Here is a 21,656-nt window from a genome sequence, read left to right as displayed (position 1 = left end):
CAAGTATTTACATTTTTCAGGACTACTGTTAGATGTTCTTAACAGCATGATTGACAACAGTCAAAAGGTAGAACAACCCAATCCATTGGCCAGATAAATGGAGAAGCAAAATGTGGTATATAAAAACAACGGAATATTGTTGAGTCTTAAAAAGGGATGAAATTATTGGGTGCCTGGGTGGCTCAGTCGGCTAAGCAGCCAACTTTGGCTCGGGTCATGATCTCACAGTTAGTGAGTTTGAGCCCCATATCGGGCTCTGTGCTGACAGCTTGGAGCCTGGAGCCTGCTTCCGATTCTGTCTCTCCCTCTTCCTCTGCTCCTTCCCTGCTTGCACTCTGTCTCACTCTCTCTCTCTCTCTAAAAATAAATAAACACTAAAAAAAAAAAAAAGGAATAGAGGGGCGCCTGGGTGGTGCAGTTGGTTAAGCGTCCGACTTCAGCCAGGTCACGATGTCACGGTCCGTGAGTTCGAGCCCTGCGTCAGGCTCTGGGCTGATGGCTCAGAGCCTGGAGCCTGTTTCCGATTCTGTGTCTCCCTCTCTCTCTGCCCCTCCCCCGTTCATGTTCTGTCTCTCTCTGTCCCAAAAATAAATGTTGAAAAAAAAATAAAAAAAAAATAAAAAAAATAAAAAAAAGGAATGGAATTCTGATACATGCTACAACATGAATGAACCTTAAACATTATACAACGTAAAATAAGCCAGACACAAAAGGACAAATATTGTATAATTCCACTTATATGAAATACCTAGAATAAGCAAGTTCATAGGGACATAAAGGAGAATAGAGATTACCAGAGGCTGGGAGGATGAGCAGTTTTAATGGATATAGAATTTCAGTTTGCAATGATGAAAAAGTTCTAGAAATAGATACTGGTAATGGTTGTACAGTGTTGTGAATGTACTTAATGCCACTGAATTGTACACTTAAAAATGGCTAAATGGTAAATTTGATATTAACCATATTTTACCACAATAAAAAATACTACTATTGGATTAATTTCAGAATTTTAGATAAAAACCATTTACTGAGAAATTATGTGCTTATTTTACTTATTGTGTGTTACCTTGTAGCTAAAGGTTTGGATACTTGTTTTATTTAAAAAAAAATTTTTTTTTTCAACGTTTATTTATTTTTGGGACAGAGAGAGACAGAGCATGAACAGGGGACGGGCAGAGAGAGAGGGAGACACAGAATCGGAAACAGGCTCCAGGCTCTGAGCCATTAGCCCAGAGCCGGACGCGGGGCTCGAACTCACGGACCGTGAGATCGTGACCTGGCTGAAGTCGGACGCTTAACCGACTGCGCCACCCAGGCGCCCCTGGATACTTGTTTTAAATATGATTGATTGATAGATGGTGCTGAGAACTAAGTTCCTAACCAACATTCATGCAGTATGAAGACTTATTGAGCTATATGCCAAGTAGTCTGCTAGGCATTGAGGACTACAGTGGTAAACAAGATAAGACACAGTCCCTGGAGTGTGCTGGTTGCTAAGATTGGACAGAAAAAGAACAAACTTCTTATTAAGAAAAAAGGGATTAAACAATCAGGTGACTTGTTTTCTCCTTAATGATTTCCTTTGTGGGGTGATTTTAAAATATCCTTCCCCCCCCTTCAGGTTGCTATGGAAACATAATGACCACATAAGCGGAAGTCCTTTCTGATAATCCTGATACCTGAGATGTAACTGGACTAAAGAGTGGAACAGGAAAAATTTTAGTGCTAACCTCAATTACAATGGCTACTGATTCAGGAGAGCCAGCTAGCACAGAAGATTCTGAGAAACCTGATGGAGTTTCATTGGAAGACAGAGCTCCTCAGGTTGCAGCAACTTTGACAGTGGAAGCTAGACTAAAAGAAAAAAACAGTACTTTCTCTGCTACTGGGGAAACTACAGAAAGGAAGAGGTTCTTCCGAAAGAGTGTTGAGATGATGGAAGATGATAAAGTTGCTGAATCTTCCTCCAAAGATGAGAGAATGAAGACTGCAACAAATATTCCAAGAGTAGAAAAGCTTCCTACAAATGTGCTGGGAGGTGGACAAGAAGTTAAATATGAACAGTGTTCAAAGGCAACTTCAGAGTCCTCAAAAGATTGTTTGAAGGAGAAAAATGAAAAGGAAATGGAAGAAGAAGCAGAAATGAAGGCTGTAGCTACTTCTCCTAGTGGCAGGTTCCTGAAATTTGACATTGAGCTGGGAAGAGGAGCATTTAAAACAGTATATAAAGGATTGGACACTGAAACATGGGTTGAGGTTGCTTGGTGTGAGCTGCAGGTGGGTATATAATCTTTTTGGTTTTAATAAATTCCAGTTTTAGCAGGCCTGGCCTTCTGAATGATCCAGGATTAATATGTATCATGGATTTAAAAAAAAAATTGAAAGGCTTGTTCCCCACCTCCCTGAAATGATGCTCTTTCCCTAGATCCTCTTAGGAGCTCCTGGAAGCCTTTTTTCCTCTTGGTCTTTTCCCTTCTCTTGTTTTCCCTTCTGTTTTAAAGGGGGGAAAAGCCTATCAATGCCTTCTTTGGGAAAATGTTCTTAATTTATTAACCTTGGGAAATTTCCCCCAAACTCTTGAGGTCTCATTTTGAAAACTTTTAGTAAATGTATGCCTTATAAGTTAGTTGATTGTTACACTAAATATTTAGGAGTGTGATATGTCAGGGATATATTTAATGCAATTCCTACCTTTTCTCTTTTTATTTCAACAAATTTTTAGGGGTTCATATGGTGTTTTTCAGAACAATGTTATGCTTGATTCTTTGAGGGCTTCTATTAATATAAACTTGCTCAATACCTTTAAATTTACCTCAAAGAGGATCTCTGGAAGGAATAATAACCAGAACCTACTGAGGTTAGTCAACTGGAATGTGTTTAGAAAGGAGAAATGAGAACAACAGAATAGTCGAATTACCTAGATATTTGGTTCCATAATAAATGTTTGTGAGGTACTTTTAACTAATGAAGTACTAGAAGGGGTTATAATAAGAATAGTTTCAGAGAGATGTAGTTCAAATATAAGGAAAACCTTTGTGACCTCAGTCAGCCCATGGGAAATGTCAGTGTTCACATGAGATGCTTAAAATTAAGATCGAATAAAGCAAGTTGCTAAGTACAGGTTTTGTTTTTTAAATTCCAGTGGTTTCTGTGCATGTGGATGTGTACATATGTGTTGTGATCTCACCCATTCTGAATTTGCTGTAGGTTACCATTTCCTAACTTTACTGTCTGTCAGAATTAGTGTTTGCTTCATATGCAGATTCCAGAGCATGGTGTCAGAGATTCAGATTCAGTAAGTCTGGGATGGGATGCAAGACTTCAATTTTAACAAGCTTACAAAGTGTTTTGAATGTAGGAAGTCCCTTGACTCTAGGGTGTAAGTTACCTAGCAGTCAAGCCATTCTAGTAGTTCTTCAAAGGTGGGTGCATGTGTGGGTTTGCTTGGCTTTCTTCTCACCCCCTTGTACCCCTTTCAGAATTTTATAAGGTCTGTGACACAGTGGAAATATTAAGTAATATGAGAAAATAAATATCAAAATCACCTGAAATTCCAGTATTTTGAGGATGCTTTACACATTTTAGTATAGATATTTCTGGACTCTTTTTTTTTATTTTTTGCAAAAATGTATAATATATGACTATTTTTTCCCCAAACAGTAGGATCTTTAAGGTTTTACAAAACCTTTTCTTTTTACTTATGATGAACATCTTTTCATTACCAGCAATTGTGAGTTTACATCATTATTTTTTAAAAAGTTTTATTTGTCAGAGAAAGAATGCACATGCATAGGGGGGAGGGGCAGAGAGAGAGGGACAAAGAGAGAATCCCAAGCGTGTTCCAGTGCTGTCAGCGTGGAGCCTGATGCGGGACTTGAACCCACGAACCATGAGATCATAACCTGAGCCTAAATCAAGAGTCAGACGCTCAACTGGAAAAGCCACCCAGGTGCCCCATACACCATTATTTTTAATAGTCACCCTTTATAAGTTATTTAATCAGTCATCTGTTGTTGGACCTCTAGAATTTTCTCCAGTTTTTCACTATTATAACCACAGTTGTGATCAACATACTTGTATATATAATGAAAATATGTACATTTTAATTTCATTTCTGCATTGTGACATTGGTAACATTGATCTTTGAGTGATACTCTGTAAATGGAGGAAATAATTTCCATTCACTTGTTAGTAGAATACATAGTAAAGATATGTTAAGTATTTTGCAAATTGTATACTCTAGCTATGTTAAAGGATGTTTAGGTAAAACTTAAAATACTCTAGTGACAGGGACTGCTTAGGGGAGTGCCTTCTATCATTCACCTGTGGAAAGACTAAGAGAGTCCATAAGGTCTTACTACTCAAAACGTGGTCCCTGGAGCAGCAGCGTGGACATCATCTGGGAGTTTGTTTGAACTGCAGGTTCCTAGGTCTCAGACCTACTGAATCAGAATCTGCTTTTTAGTGGCATCTGCAAGGTGATTGGTATGTATAGTAGTGTTTGAAAAGCACTGAAATAAGGGACCAGTCCAAGAGCTAGCTGAATCAGAGGAGGAATTCCTTTAATACATCAACTTGAGCTTTGTATTGTATCATACATACTGATTCCTGATATTTGCTGCAGACTTTCCAAATCAAAATCTCTAAGAGGTGGGCCCGTGAGACTTATTTTTTGAAAGTTCCCCAGTTGATTGGATACATAGCCAGATTTGGGAATCTCTCCTGTGGAGCAAATGTAAATATATAAAATACATTTTTTAATGATTATTTTTGAGAGAGAGAGAGAGAGAAAGCATGTGTGCACATGTGTATGTGAGTTGGGGGAGGGGCAGAGAGAGGCAGGGACAGAGGATCTAAAGCAGGCTCTGTGTTGATAGCAGAGAGCCCAACGTGGGGCTTGAACCCACAAACTGCAAGATCATGACCTGAGCCAAACAAAGTCAGATGATTAACCAACTTAGCTACCCAAGCACCCCTAAAATACATTTTAATTTACACCAAGAACAATTGCAATTTTGTATTCTGAAAGGAATGTCAGAATTAGTGGACTTAATTGGTACAGTTTTTAGACATCACTTCATTTTCTGCTTATTTGGAATTAAGAAAAACTAACTTATGAGTACTATGCAGTTTTTAATGTAGAATTTCTCATTTTTTTTCCAGTTTTCTTTATATTATAATTAAACAGTTTTGTAGAAAAACACCCCATTGAATAGTTTAAGTGTTTAAAGTATTCCAAATTCTTTTCCAACCTTTGTTTATATATATGTGTGTGTGTAGTATATAAAGTATTTCCATACTTTTGTTATCAATTTGATATGTATTTTTTGCTAACATCATTAAAATATTTATATTTTATTGCATTCATACCACCTGTTGCTTAAATCTTCTTCCCTGAAATTAGGCAGTTCTTTTTTTGTTTGTTTAATTTTTTGCATGTTTGATTTGAAAATCACAGCTTAACAAAATCTTTTTATACCTTTTTCTCTTGATGGCATTTCCCCCCACTGTGGATATTTGAGCCTTATGTAACAGTTGCTAAAAGCACCAAATCCATTTGTTTAGAATACATTGACCTTATGGCAGTGCAAAGAACCAGAAAAGATAGATTTTACTGCTGATATTTGACTTTGAGGATGTTAAAAATAAACAAACCCTTTGAAGACATAGGTCAGATTTAGGATTTGGCCATAAACGTCTGCATTTTAACAGTTTGTCATAGTTTATGGTTTTGGTAACTTGATTTATACATCAGTGGAAAGGCTGACCTATTGTTCTTTGTAAAGAACTTGGTAAATTCTGATAAATTGGTAATTTACTGTGAGTGAGGCTATCAGTCATAAGTGCTGTTGGGAAGACTGTTTATTTTAGTTCATGATGTTGAAAGACCTGGTCAGATGTTACTGAAAGGCCTGTTTAGTTACTCTTAGAAGGAGTCAGTCACAAGAATTTGTAGTATTTTCCTCTTCTAACAACTTGAGAATCAACAGCACTCCCCTTTTACACGTGGAAACATAACCAGCTTTTTCTTTACTATAATTTGGAAAAACACGTCCACTAGTGTATTTGTCATTTGTTTTATTGATGGAACTGAGTTTGCACATAATGGGGCTATTTTCCAAATGGAGGGACATTTTTTTATTTGACTTTCTAAAATGTATTTGACTGTTCTTGTAATAAGCTTCACTGTAGGGTCACATATGTGATTGTGTGCTTCTCAGGGTAATTAAATGGGCCTCCTTTTCTATTTTAACCTAAAAAAATTTTAAATTTTAATCCCAATATGGTTAACATACAGTGTTATGTTAGTTTCAGGTATATAATTCCATACATCACCCAGTGCTCATCAGGACAAGTGCACTCCTAAATCCCTCTCATCTATTTAACTCCTCCCCCTACCTACCTCCCATCTGGTAATAACCATCAGTTTGTTTTGTATAGTTAGTGTCTGTTTCTTGATTTTCCTCTCACCACTCTCTTCTTTTTCTCCCTTTGCTTCTTTGTTTTGTTTTCTTAAATCTGACACTATGAGTGAAATCATATAGTATTTGTCTTTCTCGGAGTTATTTCACTTAGCATTATACTCTCTATCTCCTAATGGGCCTCTTTTAAGTAGCATCTAACAAATAGAGCACTAACAAGTCTACCTATAGTCTCTGAGCTGAACCAAAAATTGCACTGAAAAGAAAGATTTTTTTAAATATGAAATTTGTTGTCAAATTGGTTTAAGATAGATTTTTTAAAAAAGACACAGTTGACTCTAGCAAGTTGACCTGTTGAGTGAGCATTCTAATGCTCTTTCATTATAGTAGTGAATGTATTCAGAGCAGTGCAATGGAAGTAGCAGTTTAAAAATCCATATTTCTACACCCATCAAAATTGTGGGGAAACTTGTTTCCATTTTATCATCTAAAAGCACTTTGGGGAAAAGTGTATTTTTCAATACCAGCCCGACATTTAATTGTAAAATTAGAATTAGATAATAATATGAAAACAGCTGAACTTCCAAAAAAATAAAGAATAAAAAAATAAATGCTATAATTTCTATTTTTGAATAAATATTGTAGTCCCAAAGTATTCACTCTGGGATACTTTTGCTCTCAAAATATTTTGTTTTGGCTCTCTTGGAAATGTTTCCAGATTCTGTTTGAGCCACACACAAAAATGCTCCATTACATATATAACATACCCAAAATAGTGTTACTCAGTTTGATTCCCTCACTCTCTTCTGACCTAGCTCTCAAAGTGTAATATTCTCATGGATAAAGAAGATTACATTGAAGGGAGGAAGGATAAAGCTTGTTGCTTAAATATATATGTGCTTGTCTTTTTGTTTAAAAACTAGTCATGTAACTTTATCAAGTATAAACCAGAGGCAGGTATTTTCATAAAATGACAAAGTGTGAGAGTAGAAGGAGACAGACTTGGTTTGGGAAATAACATTTATTTTCCCAGTTAGTTCAGAGTTAGTTTTGAGCTAACTATCTGTTTGATAGATAAAATAAATTGATACATCTAGTAGTCTGAATAATTGCACTACAAAGATGTCCATGTCCTAATCCCTGGAATTTATGAATATTTTACCTTAAATTGCAAACAGGAGTTTATAGATGCAATTAAAGATTTTGTGGTGGGTAGATCATCCTGCATTATCTGGGTGGGCCAAAGGTAATCACAAAGACCCTTAGAGGGGAAGGATTGTCATAGTCCAAAGGAGCTCTGACAATGGAAGCAGAGGTTGGAGTGAGGTGATTGATGGCAGTGGGCAATGAACCAAGGAATGTGGGCAACCTTTAAAAGCTGGAAAAGACAAGGAAACATTCTTCCTTAGAGCATGCAGAAGGAACACAACCTTGCCAATTACCTTGATTTCAGTCCAGTGAGACTCATTTTGGACATCTGATCTCCGTAAGTGGAAGGTAATAAATTTGTGTTGTTTTAAACCACTAAATTTGTGGCAATTTATTAAAACCAAAATAAGAAATGAATACAATACACACAGCTGCCATTCATTCATTTGTTCATTCATTCAACAAATATTCAGTTCTACAATGTGTCAGAACTGTGCTAAGTGCTAGGGTCATACTGGGGAGAAAAAGCAGACACAGGCCCTATTTTCATAAAACTTACAGTAGACGGAATTTATACTCAGTAATAAGAAATCTTGGAAATTGGAATTAGTGAAAAGATCAAAGGTCTGTTAAATATAGGTTTGTTTGAAGGAAATGGTAGGGTTGGGAGTATCGGGCAACAGGGATACCATTCCTTTACTACTTAGTTTTCTTTTTTTAACTTTTTATTTTGAGATAATTTGCTACTAACTGAAGAATTTGAAAGATAGCATAGAAAGTTCTTGTATGCCCTTCACTCACTTTCCCCTTATGTTAATATCTTAACCAGAGAAAATTGATCAAAACTTAAGAAATTAAAATTAGTATAGTACTATTGACTGAAGTACAGAATTTATTTGGATTTTGCCAGTTTTCCCACTGATGTGCTTTATCAATGTGGTGATCGATTTAGGGTCCCACATTGCATTTAGGTGCTACATCCTCTTAGTCTCTTCCAGTTTGTGACAGTTCTTCAGTCATGTTTTTTATGATCTTAAACTTAAAAAAATTTTTAATGTTTATTTATTTTTGAGAGAGAGAGAGAGGGCCAGAAAGAGGGAGATAGAGGATCTGAAGCAGGCTTTACAATGTGAGCACAGAGCCCAACACGGGGCTTGAACTAATTGTGAGATCATGACCTGAGCTGAAGTTAAGAGTCAGTTGCTTAACCCGCTGAGCCACCCAGGTGCCCCTGATCTTGAACTTTTAGAGTATGGCTCAGTTTTTTTATAGAATGTCTCTTCATTGGGGTTTGTCATGTTTTCTCATTATTAGATTTAGGTTATGAATTTTGAGAAGAATACCAGAGAGGTGATACAACCTTCTCAGTGCATCATAGCAGAGGGTACATGATGTTGGTGTGGATTACTGGTAATGATAACCTGATCACTTGGTTAAGGTGGTTTCTAATAGATTTTCTGTACTGTAAAATTAATAAATTTCCCTTTGTAGATTAATACATACCTTGGGAGGAGATACTTTGAGACTATGCAAGTATCTGTTTCTCCTTAAACTTTGTCCAATTGTTTTGGCAACAATTGGTGTATATCTTGCCTGTAATAAGTATTACTGTGGTATTCTAATGGTGATTTTCTACTTGCCACATTCCTTCCACAGTTATTAATTGGAATTAACTCTTAGTTTTATGTGGTTTCTTCCTAAGTATGACCGTTAAGTTTCTAAAAGGCCAACAATTGGGGAATTTGTCATTGAGGAACTTTAGTATATTTTAAATTATTAATAATGACATCATACACTTTCCATTTTTCAAAATTAATGTTAATTGTGCACTGTATAAGTACCTGGATAGGTACTTAATTTGAATATTTTATTTAGTCTTTGCAATAGTTCTATGAGATAGAGATGATTAGTTTTCAGATGGTAGAACTGAGGTTTAGATACATTCAGTAACTTGCCCAAAGGGGTAGAGCAGTGATTTGTATTCATCAGTGGTATATAAGAAACATTTATATAGATGATTTCCCTCTCATCTTTTGTTTTAATCATTTTAGAACAATTTATTAAATGGACCCTGTTTAAGGTTCTTCAAATTAAACTACTAAGGCTCAATGGATACTTAATAGTGTCATTTAAGGACACACCCTGGCTTGGGGCCTCTGAGGAACAGTTTAATGGCTGGGTTGCCTTGGTTCAGTGTCTGGCCCTCGTCTTTTGTCTGTGTCCAGAGATGGTTAGACATGTTGGGGAGACTAACTTGCACTAATTCAAAAGCCTAAATCTAGGACACAAGTTTATTAATTTCAAATGTTCTGTTTGGTCTGTGGGCTAGATACAGGGGACACTAAATTATAATGAGAAAGTGGCTTGGCAAGAATAGAGTCAGAACAAAGGAACTAGATGTTCCTGTGTGTGTTCTTCTGCCACGACCATAGACCAAGTAAATGAACTGTATGCTCAGGTCCTGTCTGAATGAGGACATCCTCTTTGTTCAACAGTACTGGTAGACAAGTGAACCTGGTTCTGTATTTGGTTCATTCACCTTCCCATGCGCTATCTTGACTACCATGGATGAGCACTATTTTTAAAGGAATTGATACTGTTGCTAAGAGCTTTAACATGCTAATTAATGGCCAGACTCTGACTGTTACATGCTGATTTTTTTATTAGTACTTTGATGTTACCATTTACAGATTATTGTTATCTTTTAGTTCTGAGACTCTATACCATCTCTCCAAGGAAAGTGGTTTGTGAATGAGGTATCTGCAATCGTTGCTGTGAATACTGTTGATGAGAGGCAAAGCAATGAACTAGAAAGTGCTCAGGATTCAGAATATGGCAGATCTGGGTTCCATTGTTGCCTGTGCCAGTTGGGTACCTTGGGCAAGATAAACAACTTAACAGTTTGGAAACTTAGCTTTTTACTTTTCAAAAAAGAATTAGAATTAATATTTCTGATATGCAAAGGACGATAAAGAATAACATGATGGAAACTGGGTATCTACTGCTCAGCTTGAGAAAAAAAATGTTGAGAATCACAGATAATTATTATAAAACATGTGGTACGTGTTTGAGTGTTCAGTAAATGATAGTGATAAAATACTGAGCGACCTCATATTTATCCAGAATATTTATTGATAGACTGCTTTGTAAGTTAAACACCATTTTGAAGCCTGCATTGAACTTGTTATAATACTTGAACAAGTTATAATACAGCTTTTATAACATTGTTGATGATTTCTTCCTTCACATTTGCAGAAACAGAGCCACATAGCCTCTGACCTGGTTATGTAGTTCATTGTTGATGTTTGCATTAAGAGACATAGCTGATAAGGCCATAGTTGACCTTTTGGAAATGAAATACTTCTTTGTTTTGTTGTTTTTATTTTTTAATAGTTTTTATTTAAATTCCAGTTAGTTAACATACAAAAAGAAGAAGAAAAACCAGTATTGCACTGTATGTTAACTAACTAAAGTTTAAGTAAAACAAAGAGGGGCGCCTGTGTGGCTCACTTGGTTAAACATTCGACTCTTGATTTCGGCTCAGGTCATGATCTTATGGTTGTTGGAATAGAGCCCCACACAGCATGGAGCCTGTTTGAGATTTTCTCTCTCTCTCTCTCTCTCTCTCTCTCTCTCTCTCTCTCTCTCTCGATGCTCCCCCCGCTTCCCTGCTCATGCATGCTCTCTCTCTCAAATAAAAAAAAAAGAAAAGAAAAAGAAAAATCAGTTAACATACAGTGTAATATTAGTTTCAGGTGTACAGTATAGTGATTCATCAATTCCATACAACATCTGGTGCTCATCATAAGTGCACTCCTTAATTCCCATCATCTACTTCAGCCATTCCCCACATACCTTCCCTCTGGTAGCTATCAGTTCTCCATAGTCAGGAGTCTGTTTCTTGATTTGCCTTTCTCTCTCTTCTTTTCCCTTTGCTCGTTTGTTTTGTATCTTAAATTCCACATATGAGTGAAATCATATAGTATTTGTCTTTCGCTGGCCGACTTACTTCACTTAGCATTATACTCTCTAGCTCCATCCATGTCATTGCAAATGGCAAAATACCATTCTTTTTAATGGCTGAGTTATATTCCATTATATGTAGTGTGTGTGTGTGTACAGCCCACATTGACGAATGGATAAAGAAGATGCCATGTATATATATGTGTGTGTGTGTGTGTGTATACATATCCATTAGTTGATGGACACTTGGGCTGTTTCCATAACTTGGCTACTGTAGATAATGCCACTGTAAACATCAGGGTGCATGTATCCCTTTGAATTAGTATATTTGTATCCTTTGGGTAAATACCTAGTAGTGCAATTACTGGGTCGTAGGGTAGTTCTATTTTTAACTTTTTGAGGAACCTCCACACTGTTTTCTGCAGTGGCTGCAGCAGTTTGCATTCCCACCAACAGTGCAAGAGAGTTCTCCTTTCTGCACATCCTCACCAACACCTGTTATTGACTGTGTTGTTGATTTTAGCCATTCTGACAAGTGGGAGGTGATATCTCATTGTAGTTTTGATTTGAATTTCCCTGACCATCAGTGATGTTGAACATCTTTTCACATGTCTGTTGGCCATCTGTATGTCTTCTTTAGAATGAAATGCTTCTTATCTTGAATAAATACATATGCATGTTAGTCATGTTGGTACTATACCTTATCTCAGGAAAGGTTTTGTATATGTTGTTAGCATTCCATATATTATGATAGATTAAGTGCTTAGTTAACATTCACAAAAAGATAGTATTTCTTTTTTTAAAAATTTTTTAAAGTTTATTTTGAGAGAGAGTACAAATTGGAGAGGGGCAGAGAGAAATGGAGAGAGAGAGAGTCCCAAGCAGGCTCTTCACTGCCATTGCAGAGCCTGATGGCGGGGCTCGAACCCACGAAACTGTGATGTCATGACCTGAGCTGAAATGAAGAGCTGGACATTCAACTGACTGAGCCACACAGGCACCCCCAAGACAGTATTTCTTTTTAAAGTAGTGTGGAGTAGTTGAAGTCAATTTGGTAAATTTGTATTTGACTTCTTTTATTATTATTATTATTTTTTAATGTTTATCTTTGAGAGAGAGACAGAGAGCAAGCAGGGGAGGGGCAGAGAGAGAGGGAGACCCAGAATCTGAAGCAGGCTCCAGGCTCTGAGCTGCAGCATGGAACCCAATGGGGGTGGGGCTTGAACTCATGAACTTTGAGATCGTGACCTGAGCTGAAGTCAGACGCTTAACTGACTGAGCCACCCAGGTGCTCTTTCCAGGTCTCTTCTAAGTGTAGTATCTTTTGTTCTTGTTCTTTGAGTTCCGTAACTCTTTTAGCATTTTCTTTATATAACATTGCATAAGTTTAAAGTGTATACTGTGTTGACTTGATACATTTATATATTGCAATGTGATTGCTACAGTAGCATTAGCTAACACTTTTTGTCATGTCACATATTTATCATTTCTTTTTTGTGTTGAAAGCAGTTAAGATTTAGTCTGTTAGCAACTTTGAAGTTTATAATATTGTTGGCTATAATCACAATATCGTATATTAGATCTTCACAACTTACTTATTTACTAGTTGTACATTTATATCCTTAGACAACATATCCCAAATTCCCTCTGTACCACCCACCCCCTGGTAACTGCTATTCTACTCTGTTTTTACAAATTCATTTTTTAGATTCCACATATAAGTGATATGACACACTGTTTGTGTCTCAGCTATCTACACACCCATTTTCATTGCAGCATTGTTCATAATAGCCAAGATATGGAAACATCTTAAGTGTCTGTCAGCAGATGAATGCATAAAGAAGATGTGATGCATATATACACACAATGGAATATTATTTAGATATATGCAATGGAATATTATTTAGCCACAAGAAAGCAGGAAATCCTGCCTTTGTGACAACATGGATGGATCTGGAAGGCATTATGCTAAGTGAGATAAGTCAGATAGAGAAAGACAAATAACATATTAATTCCTTACCTCTTTTTTAAAATATTTTTTTGTTGTGGCACAATGTACATAACATTAAAATTTACCATTTTAGGGGCGCATGGGTGGCGCAGTCGGTTAAGCATCCGACTTCAGCCAGGTCACGATCTCGCAGTCCGTGACTTCGAGCCCCGCGTCAGGCTCTGGGCTGATGGCTCAGAGCCTGGAGCCTGTTTCCGATTCTGTGTCTCCCTCTCTCTCTGCCCCTCGCCCGTTCATGCTGTGTCTCTCTCTGTCCCAAAAATAAATAAACGTTGAAAAAAAAAATAAAAATAATAAAAATAAAAAAAACAATAAAATTTACCATTTTACCCATTTTAAGTGCACAATTCAGTGGCATTAAGTATATTCACATTGTTTTACAACCATTACCACCTCCCATCTCCAGAACTTTTAAACGTCCCAAACTGAAGCTCTATACCCATTAATCAATAATTCCCCTTTCCCCACTCTCCTAGCCCCTGGTAACCACTATTGTACTTTCTGTCTCTATGAATTTGCCTATTCTAGGTACCTTCTAAAAGTGGAATCCTACAATATTTGCCTTTTTGTGTGTGGGTTATTCCACTTAGCATAACCTTTTCAAGTTTCATCCATGTTGTAGCATGTATTAAAGTTTTATTCCTTTTTAAGGCATTTAAGGCATACATTCCATTGTATGTATATACCACATTTGTTTTATCCATTTATCCATTGATGTACATTTCTGTTGTTTCTTCTGACTATGATGAATAATGCTGTCATAAACATTAGTGTGTAAATATCTGTTTAAGTCCCTGCTTTTAATTCTTTTTGGTATATATCTAGAAGTGGATTTGCTGGATCATATGGTAATTCTATGTTTAATTTTTCAGAAACTGCCATACTGTTTTCACAGTGGCTGTAGCATTTTACATTCCTGCTAGCAATGTACAAGGGTTCCAGTTTTTCTACATCTTTGCCAACTCTGTTATTTTCTGTTTTTTGTTTTGTTTGGTTTGTTTTTTTAAAATAGCATCGTGTTGGTCTCAGTGCTGACAGCACAGAGCCTGCTAGGGATTCTCTCCTTTTCTCTGCCCCTCCTCTCTCTCTCTCTCTCTCTCTCTCTCTCTCTCTCTCTCTCTCTGTCAAAATAAATACATGAAACATAGCCATCCTAATAGATGTGAAGTGCTATCTCATTCTGGTTTTGATTTCCATTTCCCTAGTGACTAGTGACGTTGAGCCTCTTTTCAAGTGCTTACTATGAATGTATATTTCATTCTTTGGAGAAATAACTATTCAAGTCCTTTACCAATTTTTAAATTGGGTTGTTTGTTTTTTCGGTTGTTGTGTTTATGGTTGTTGAGTTGTCAGAGTTCTTTATATGATCTGAATATTAATCCCTCATCAGATATATGAATTGCAAATGTTTTCTCCTATACTGTGGATTGTCTTTTCATTCTTTTAATAGTACTTTGATGTACAAAAGTTTTAAATTTTGACTAAGTCCAATTTATCTAATTTTTCTTATCTCTATCCTTTTGGTGTCATATCCAAAAATTTATTGTTGCACCCAATATCATGAAGCTTTCCTCTATTTTTTCTTCTAGAAGTTTTTTTTTTAATTTTTAGCTCTTATGTTTAGGTCTTTGATACATTTTGAGTTAATTTTTATATATGGTGTAAGCTAAGAGTCCAACTTTACGTTTTTTGCATGTGGATACCCAGTTTGCCCGTTTGTTGAAGAGACTGTCCTTTTCCCATTGATTGATCTTGGCATCATTGTTGAAAATCATTTATTTGACCATATATGCAAGGGATTATTCCTGGCTCTGTAGTCTCATTGATCTTTTTGTCTGCCTTTATGCCAGTATCACACTGTTTTGATTACTGTAGTTTTATAGTAAGTTTTTTAAATCAGGAACTCCAACTTTGTTCTTTTTCAAGATTATTTTGGGAATTTGAGGTCTTTGAGATTCCACATGAATTTTAGGATTTTTTAAAATTTATGCAGATAATGTCATTGGGATTTTGATAGGGACTGCATTGTATATCATGCATTATGAACATATTTGATTTAGCACATGATATACTTAATTTTACTACTTCCATTTTATTTTAGGTTCTTTATATATTTTACTTTTTGTTTCCTTTATTCCTGTTGACTTAGATCACATTTTTTTCATTTTTACAACTTGTTAGCTTCTTTTTCATAGCACTGAAAATCAAACACTAATAAACTAATTCAGCAAAGTTGTAGGATACAAAACCAACACTCAAAAATCAGTTGTGTTTCTGTACTGAAATTAATAACCCAAAAAGGAAATTAAGAAAACAATTCCATTTATAATAGCATCAAAAAGAACAAAATATGTAGGAAGAAATTTAATTAAAGGGGTGAAAGACTTGTAACACTGAAAACTACAAAACATTGCTAAATTTATTTTTTAATTTTTTTTAATGTCTTTATTTATTTTTGAGAGACAGAGAGCATGAGTGAGGGAGGGGAAGAGAGAGAGAGGGAGACACAGGATTTGAAGCAGGCTCTGGGCTCTGAGCTGGCAGCACAGAGCCTGACCCAGGGTTGGAACTCACGAACCATGAGATCATGACCTGAGCTGAAGTCGGGCACTTAACCGACTGAGCCAGCCAGGTGCCCCAAAACATTGCTAAATTTATTTATTTATTTATTTATTTTTAATTTTTTTAAATTTATTTTTGAGACAGAGACAGAGCATGAACGGGGGGAGGGTCAGAGAGAGAGGGAGACACAGAATCCAAGCAGGCTCCAGGCTCCGAGCTGTCAGCACAGAGCCCGATGCGGGCTCGAACTCACAAACTGTGAGATCATGATCTGATCTGAAGTCAGACGCTTAACCGACTGAGCCACCCAGGCACCCCCAAAACATTGCTAAATTTAAAGAAGACATAAATAAATGGAATTTAATGGCTAGAAGGCTTAATATCGTTAAGTGTCATTGCCAAAGGAGATTGGCAAATACAATGCAGTCCCTATCAAAATCAAAAAGTACTATATATCCATCAAATGAAGTCTGTGGACTCAGCCTCCCAGATGGGGTTAAAAGACAAAACCCACATGTGTTGTTTGCTAAAAATATACTTGAAACAGTGATAAAGAAAGGTTAAGATAAACATATGCACAAGAAAGAGAAAAGAGGAGTGGCAATATTAATGTATCACAGAAGGAAGAAAGTAAAGTTAAAACATTGAACAGGATTTTATGAAATTCTTTACTTCACAGTTTAAGAAGATATATCAAAGACCTGTAGGCACCAAAAATAATTTGGCTAGTAATTTAAACTAAGAATCTGTAATAGATTCAAGGAAAATGGGTAAACATATGGTTATAGTAGGAAATTCCAGGTCCTATTATTTCAAAATAGGACAGATCGAGTAGACAAAAAGTGAATAAATATAGAGGAGCTAGATAGTATAATCCACAGACTTCATTTGATGGATATATAGTACTTTATATCCTTCAAAGAGAGAATATACATTAATACAGTCTGAAGCCTCTAAAAAAGTTGGTCAAATATGTGGCCCATAGAAAATATTAAGTTAAAGAAAATATGTTTTATATTCTGCATTACTCAGTAAAATTAGAAATAATGAAACAAATAACTAAAAGATTCTTAATTGGAAATCAGAAATCACATTTCTAGACAAATTTTGGATTGAGGAGAAAATCAAAACTGAAATTATAAACTACCTAGAACGTTATAAAATAGAGGACGTTACGGTGAAACTTGTGGATCATTGCAAAAGCTATTCCCAGAAGAAAATTTATCACCTAAAATGTCTTCATTATTAATGAATAATAACTAGAAGGGATATAGTACTCTTGAGACATTAGGGAAATAATAGCAAAAGAAAAGCAAAATAAAAGAAGAGGGAATTAATAAAGATAACTGAAATTAATAAAAACTTGCAAACATAAAAATACGATAAATAAATTTTACTCATTTTGACTTTCTGAAAAAATGATTAATGAACCTGATGAAGAAAAATAAAGAGTGCAAAAATACATGCGAGAAGATGTGACATGCTCTGGAAAAGAGTCAAAGAAGTAGAAGAGAACATGATGTACAACTTTGTCAACAAAATTATCCCAACATTTTAGTGTGAAACATTTCAAATATAGGCAAAGAGTTCTTGGATGTAACAATGAACACATGATTCATGAAAGTAGAAAAATCAATAAATTGGACTTCAACAAAATTAAAATATTTTGCTCTTATGAAAGACACTATTAAGAGAATGAGAAGGTAATCCAGAGAGTGGCAGAGAGTATTTTCAAATCACATATGTGATAAAGGACTTGTATGCAGAATCTATAAAGAACTTGTGGGGGGCGCCTGGGTGTCTCAGTTGGTTAAGCATCCAACTTTGGTTCAGATCATGATCTCACAGTTCTGAGTTCGAGCCCTGAATCAGGCCCTCTGCTGTCAGTATAGAGCCCACTTGAGATCCTCTTGTCTCCTTCTCTCTCTGCTCTGTTTGTTCTCTATGGTTAGGAGTCTGTTTCTTGGTTTGCCTCTCTCTTTCTTTTCCCATTTGTTCATTTGTTTTTAACTTCCACATATGAGTGAAATCATATGGTGTTTGTCTTTCTCTGACTGACTTATTTCACTTAGCATAATACTCTTTAGGTCCATCCTTGTCTTTGCAAGGATGCAAAGACACATCTTCTTTATCCATTCATCAGTTGATGGACACTTGGGCTGTTTCCATAATTTGACTACTATAGATAATGCTACTATAAACATCGGGATGCGTGTATCCCTTTGAATTAGTATTTTTGTATTTTTTGTGTAAATACCTAGTAGTGCAATTGCTGGATCATAGGGTAGTTCTATTTTTAACTTTTTGAAGAACCTCTATACTGTTTTCCAGAGTGCCTATACCAGTTTGCGTTTCCACCAACAGTATAAGAAGGTTCCCCTTTCTCCACATCCTTGCCAGCACCTGTTGTTTCCTGTGTTGATGTTAGCCATTCTGACAGGTGTGAGGTTATATATCATTAGTTTTGTATTTCCCTGATGATCAGTGATGTTGAGCATCTATTCATGTGTCTGTTAGCCATCTGTATGTCTTCTTCAGAAGAATGCCTATTCATATCTTCTGCCCATTTTCTTAACTGGATTATTTGTTTTTGAGGGGTGTTAAGTTGTATACATTATTTATATTTTTCGGATAGTAACCCTTTCTCAGATATGTCATTTGCAGACTTCTCCCATTCTGTAGGTTGCCTTTTAGTTGTGTTGATTGTTTCCTTTGCTGTGAAGAAGCTTTTTATATTCAGGAAGTCCCAGTAGTTTATTTTTGCTAAACAAAAGAAACCTCTCTAATGATACTCTTTCATGTTTATCAAGTTAATATTTCTTCTACTCTTTTTCCTTTTTTTCCTACTCTCTTGAGTTTCATAAAAATATAGTCTATCAATGTATGTATTTTATCCTTAAAAAAATCTTTGGTTTGAACCCTCCTCTTATTTCCAATGCTATTATGGATTTGTTCATGTATTTCTTTTGCCATTTTGGTGGAATTTAGGAAGAGAAGGGATTTAATTTAATTTAATTTAATATGTTGTCAATCATCTTGAAATGGAAATCATACCTAAATTTTTAACGAGGATACTTGATTATTTCTCTGTTAAAATCAAAACTTAAAATAGTTCTGCCACTCCTTCCTCTCCTTCTCCCTCTTGCAGAAGACAAAAATTGCTTTTATTCTTCCTTTTTTTTGTTAGAATTTTTTAAATTAAATTAAAATTTTTGTAGTCTCACATTTTTATTTAAATTCCAGCTAACATACAGTGTAAATTAGTTTCAGGTGTAGAATTTACTGATTCCTCACTTATTACATACAACATTCAGTGATCATCTGGAGTTTTAATTCCAGGCTTTCTTTTTGCATTATATATCTTCCATTTTAATTATTGTTTAGAAAATTCATTCCATTTTACCAACCACATTAACCACTATTACTTAGCCTTTACCCTAAGTAAGCATTATTGGCAATTTATTACTATTTATTGTATGCCACACACTCCTTTTCTAATGATTTTATTTGGCCATATATCTTTTTTTAATTCTTTGAATAATATTTTCAGAAGGGGTGTATGGAATGATGTACTTTGGGTCCTTATTTTCTTAAAAATGTGTCTGTTTTTCCCTTATAAATTTGATTGGTTATTTTTCTGGGTTCAGAGTTTTAGGGTTACAGTCCTCCCTCAGAATTCTATAAACATTGCTCCTTTGACTTTTAGCATTTAATATAGCAGATTAGAGGTCTAATTCCTGTTTGAAGGTATTTTACTGGTTGGTAACCTTGTATTTCTTTCTAGAAATATGTTGGCAGTTCAGATATTTAACCAGAATAGATGTCTACATGTCTAACATTTTGATTATTCCTGTCCTGACATTATATAGTCCTATAGATGTGGAAATTCAGGGATTTCTTAGGGAAACTTCCTGTTTGTTTTATTACTTTTTTTCATTTTGATATATTATTTTTCTTTTCCAGCAAAGGTGATTTTATTTTTTATTTATTTTTCCAGTTTTATTGAGATATAATTGATATATAACAAGTAGATATTTAAAATGTACAACATAATGATTTGATATATGTGTATATTGTGAAATGATCATGGAAAGTTTAGTTATCATATGAGGTATTGTTTTTCAGCATATTGATTTATTTTGCAGGTAGGTTTATAGCATAGTTATGAAATATAACAGCTGCTGCATTGTTGAATGGGAGGAATGAAAGTAACTACCTAATAAAATTTATCAATGATTATATAAGTCCTGAGAAAAAAATTGACAGATAAAAATACACATATAAATGAAAACAACAGAACAAAGCACACATTTGAGTGGTGTTAGAAATGTCCATGAGAATTTCTAGACTCTATTTGGAACTTGCTACTCCATTTCAGGACCGGAAATTAACCAAAGCTGAGCAGCAAAGGTTCAAGGAAGAAGCAGAGATGTTAAAAGGTCTCCAACATCCCAATATAGTTCGATTTTATGATTCCTGGGAGTCTATATTAAAGGGAAAGAAATGTATTGTATTGGTGACTGAACTTATGACATCAGGAACCTTAAAAACGTAAGTTGACCCTGATAGTGCTAATGAAGTTTTATTTGGAAATAATTTTCAAGAGTCATAAAAATTGTTTGTAAAATTGCAGTACTTGATTAAAGAATATGTAGTGTTTGACTGGCAAGTATGTGTCAGGGCAGGTTGAAAAATTTAGGATGTTAAGTTTGTTAGCATATACAGTATTGAGAAATGAATATTTGTGGGATATCATAGAGTTTAAGAATTACAAATAATGTCATTTTGTAAAAATAATGAAAGATTGGGGGGGTGTGGCCAGGTTCACATATCTAGTGAACAGTACTATATAATTATAATTTATTGTTTTATTTCTGACTGCAGTTTTTCATTTGATGGTACAATCACTTATTTATAATTATTAAATATGGGATATACTTTTTCTGTTTCCTAGCATCTTTGCACTAAAATTTTACATAGTTAACCCCCCTGGTGACTTTATAGAAATAGTTATTGGAAAGTAGAGAAGGATTTTCTTTTTAAAATTTTGCTGCCCTTCCACAAGAGGTCACTCTGATTAGAATGATTCTTGTTTTGAATTTAAAAAGCTAAAAAATGATAGACTTGGTAGGATGTCTTCTCTAAGAATGAAGCCTAGATTTAATTTTTTTTTCTATAACAGACAATAGAGGACAATTCAGTGCTGACAATCATAGTACATACAATACCAGCTAACTTACATGATTTACCCTAATAGTGCTCATATAATAAGCTAGATATGTTTGTTTATATGTGGTCTTTTTTTTCCTTTGTGTAGGTACTTAAAACGATTTAAAGTCATGAAACCAAAGGTCTTAAGGAGTTGGTGCAGGCAAATTTTAAAGGGATTGCAGTTCTTGCACACTAGGACTCCTCCCATTATTCACCGGGATCTGAAGTGTGACAATATTTTCATCACGGGACCCACTGGATCTGTGAAGATTGGTGATCTAGGACTAGCCACCTTAATGCGAACATCATTTGCTAAGAGTGTCATTGGTGATTAACAT

At 35.3% G+C, this 21,656-nt stretch overlaps 1 protein-coding gene across 6 annotated transcripts in view; it reads left to right on the top strand.

Moving 5' to 3' along the window:
* Positions 1-21,656, top strand: part of WNK3 (WNK lysine deficient protein kinase 3) — a 189,016-nt gene that overhangs the window by 22,653 nt on the left and 144,707 nt on the right. For all 6 annotated transcript variants that reach the window (XM_019823858.1, XM_019823859.1, XM_019823860.3 and 3 more), the window contains exons 2-4: positions 1,622-2,277; positions 20,486-20,658; positions 21,425-21,645. In XM_019823858.1, the coding sequence (XP_019679417.1) occupies positions 1,741-2,277; positions 20,486-20,658; positions 21,425-21,645 (931 nt within the window). In that variant the 5' untranslated portion in view covers positions 1,622-1,740. The remainder of the gene's footprint in view (positions 1-1,621; positions 2,278-20,485; positions 20,659-21,424; positions 21,646-21,656) is intronic.

The sequence above is a fragment of the Felis catus genome, chromosome X (assembly GCF_018350175.1).
Source record: "Felis catus isolate Fca126 chromosome X, F.catus_Fca126_mat1.0, whole genome shotgun sequence".
NCBI lineage: Eukaryota > Metazoa > Chordata > Mammalia > Carnivora > Felidae > Felis > Felis catus.
Note: the sequence above shows the minus strand (reverse complement) of the source record. Positions and strands in the feature narration are given on the sequence as shown.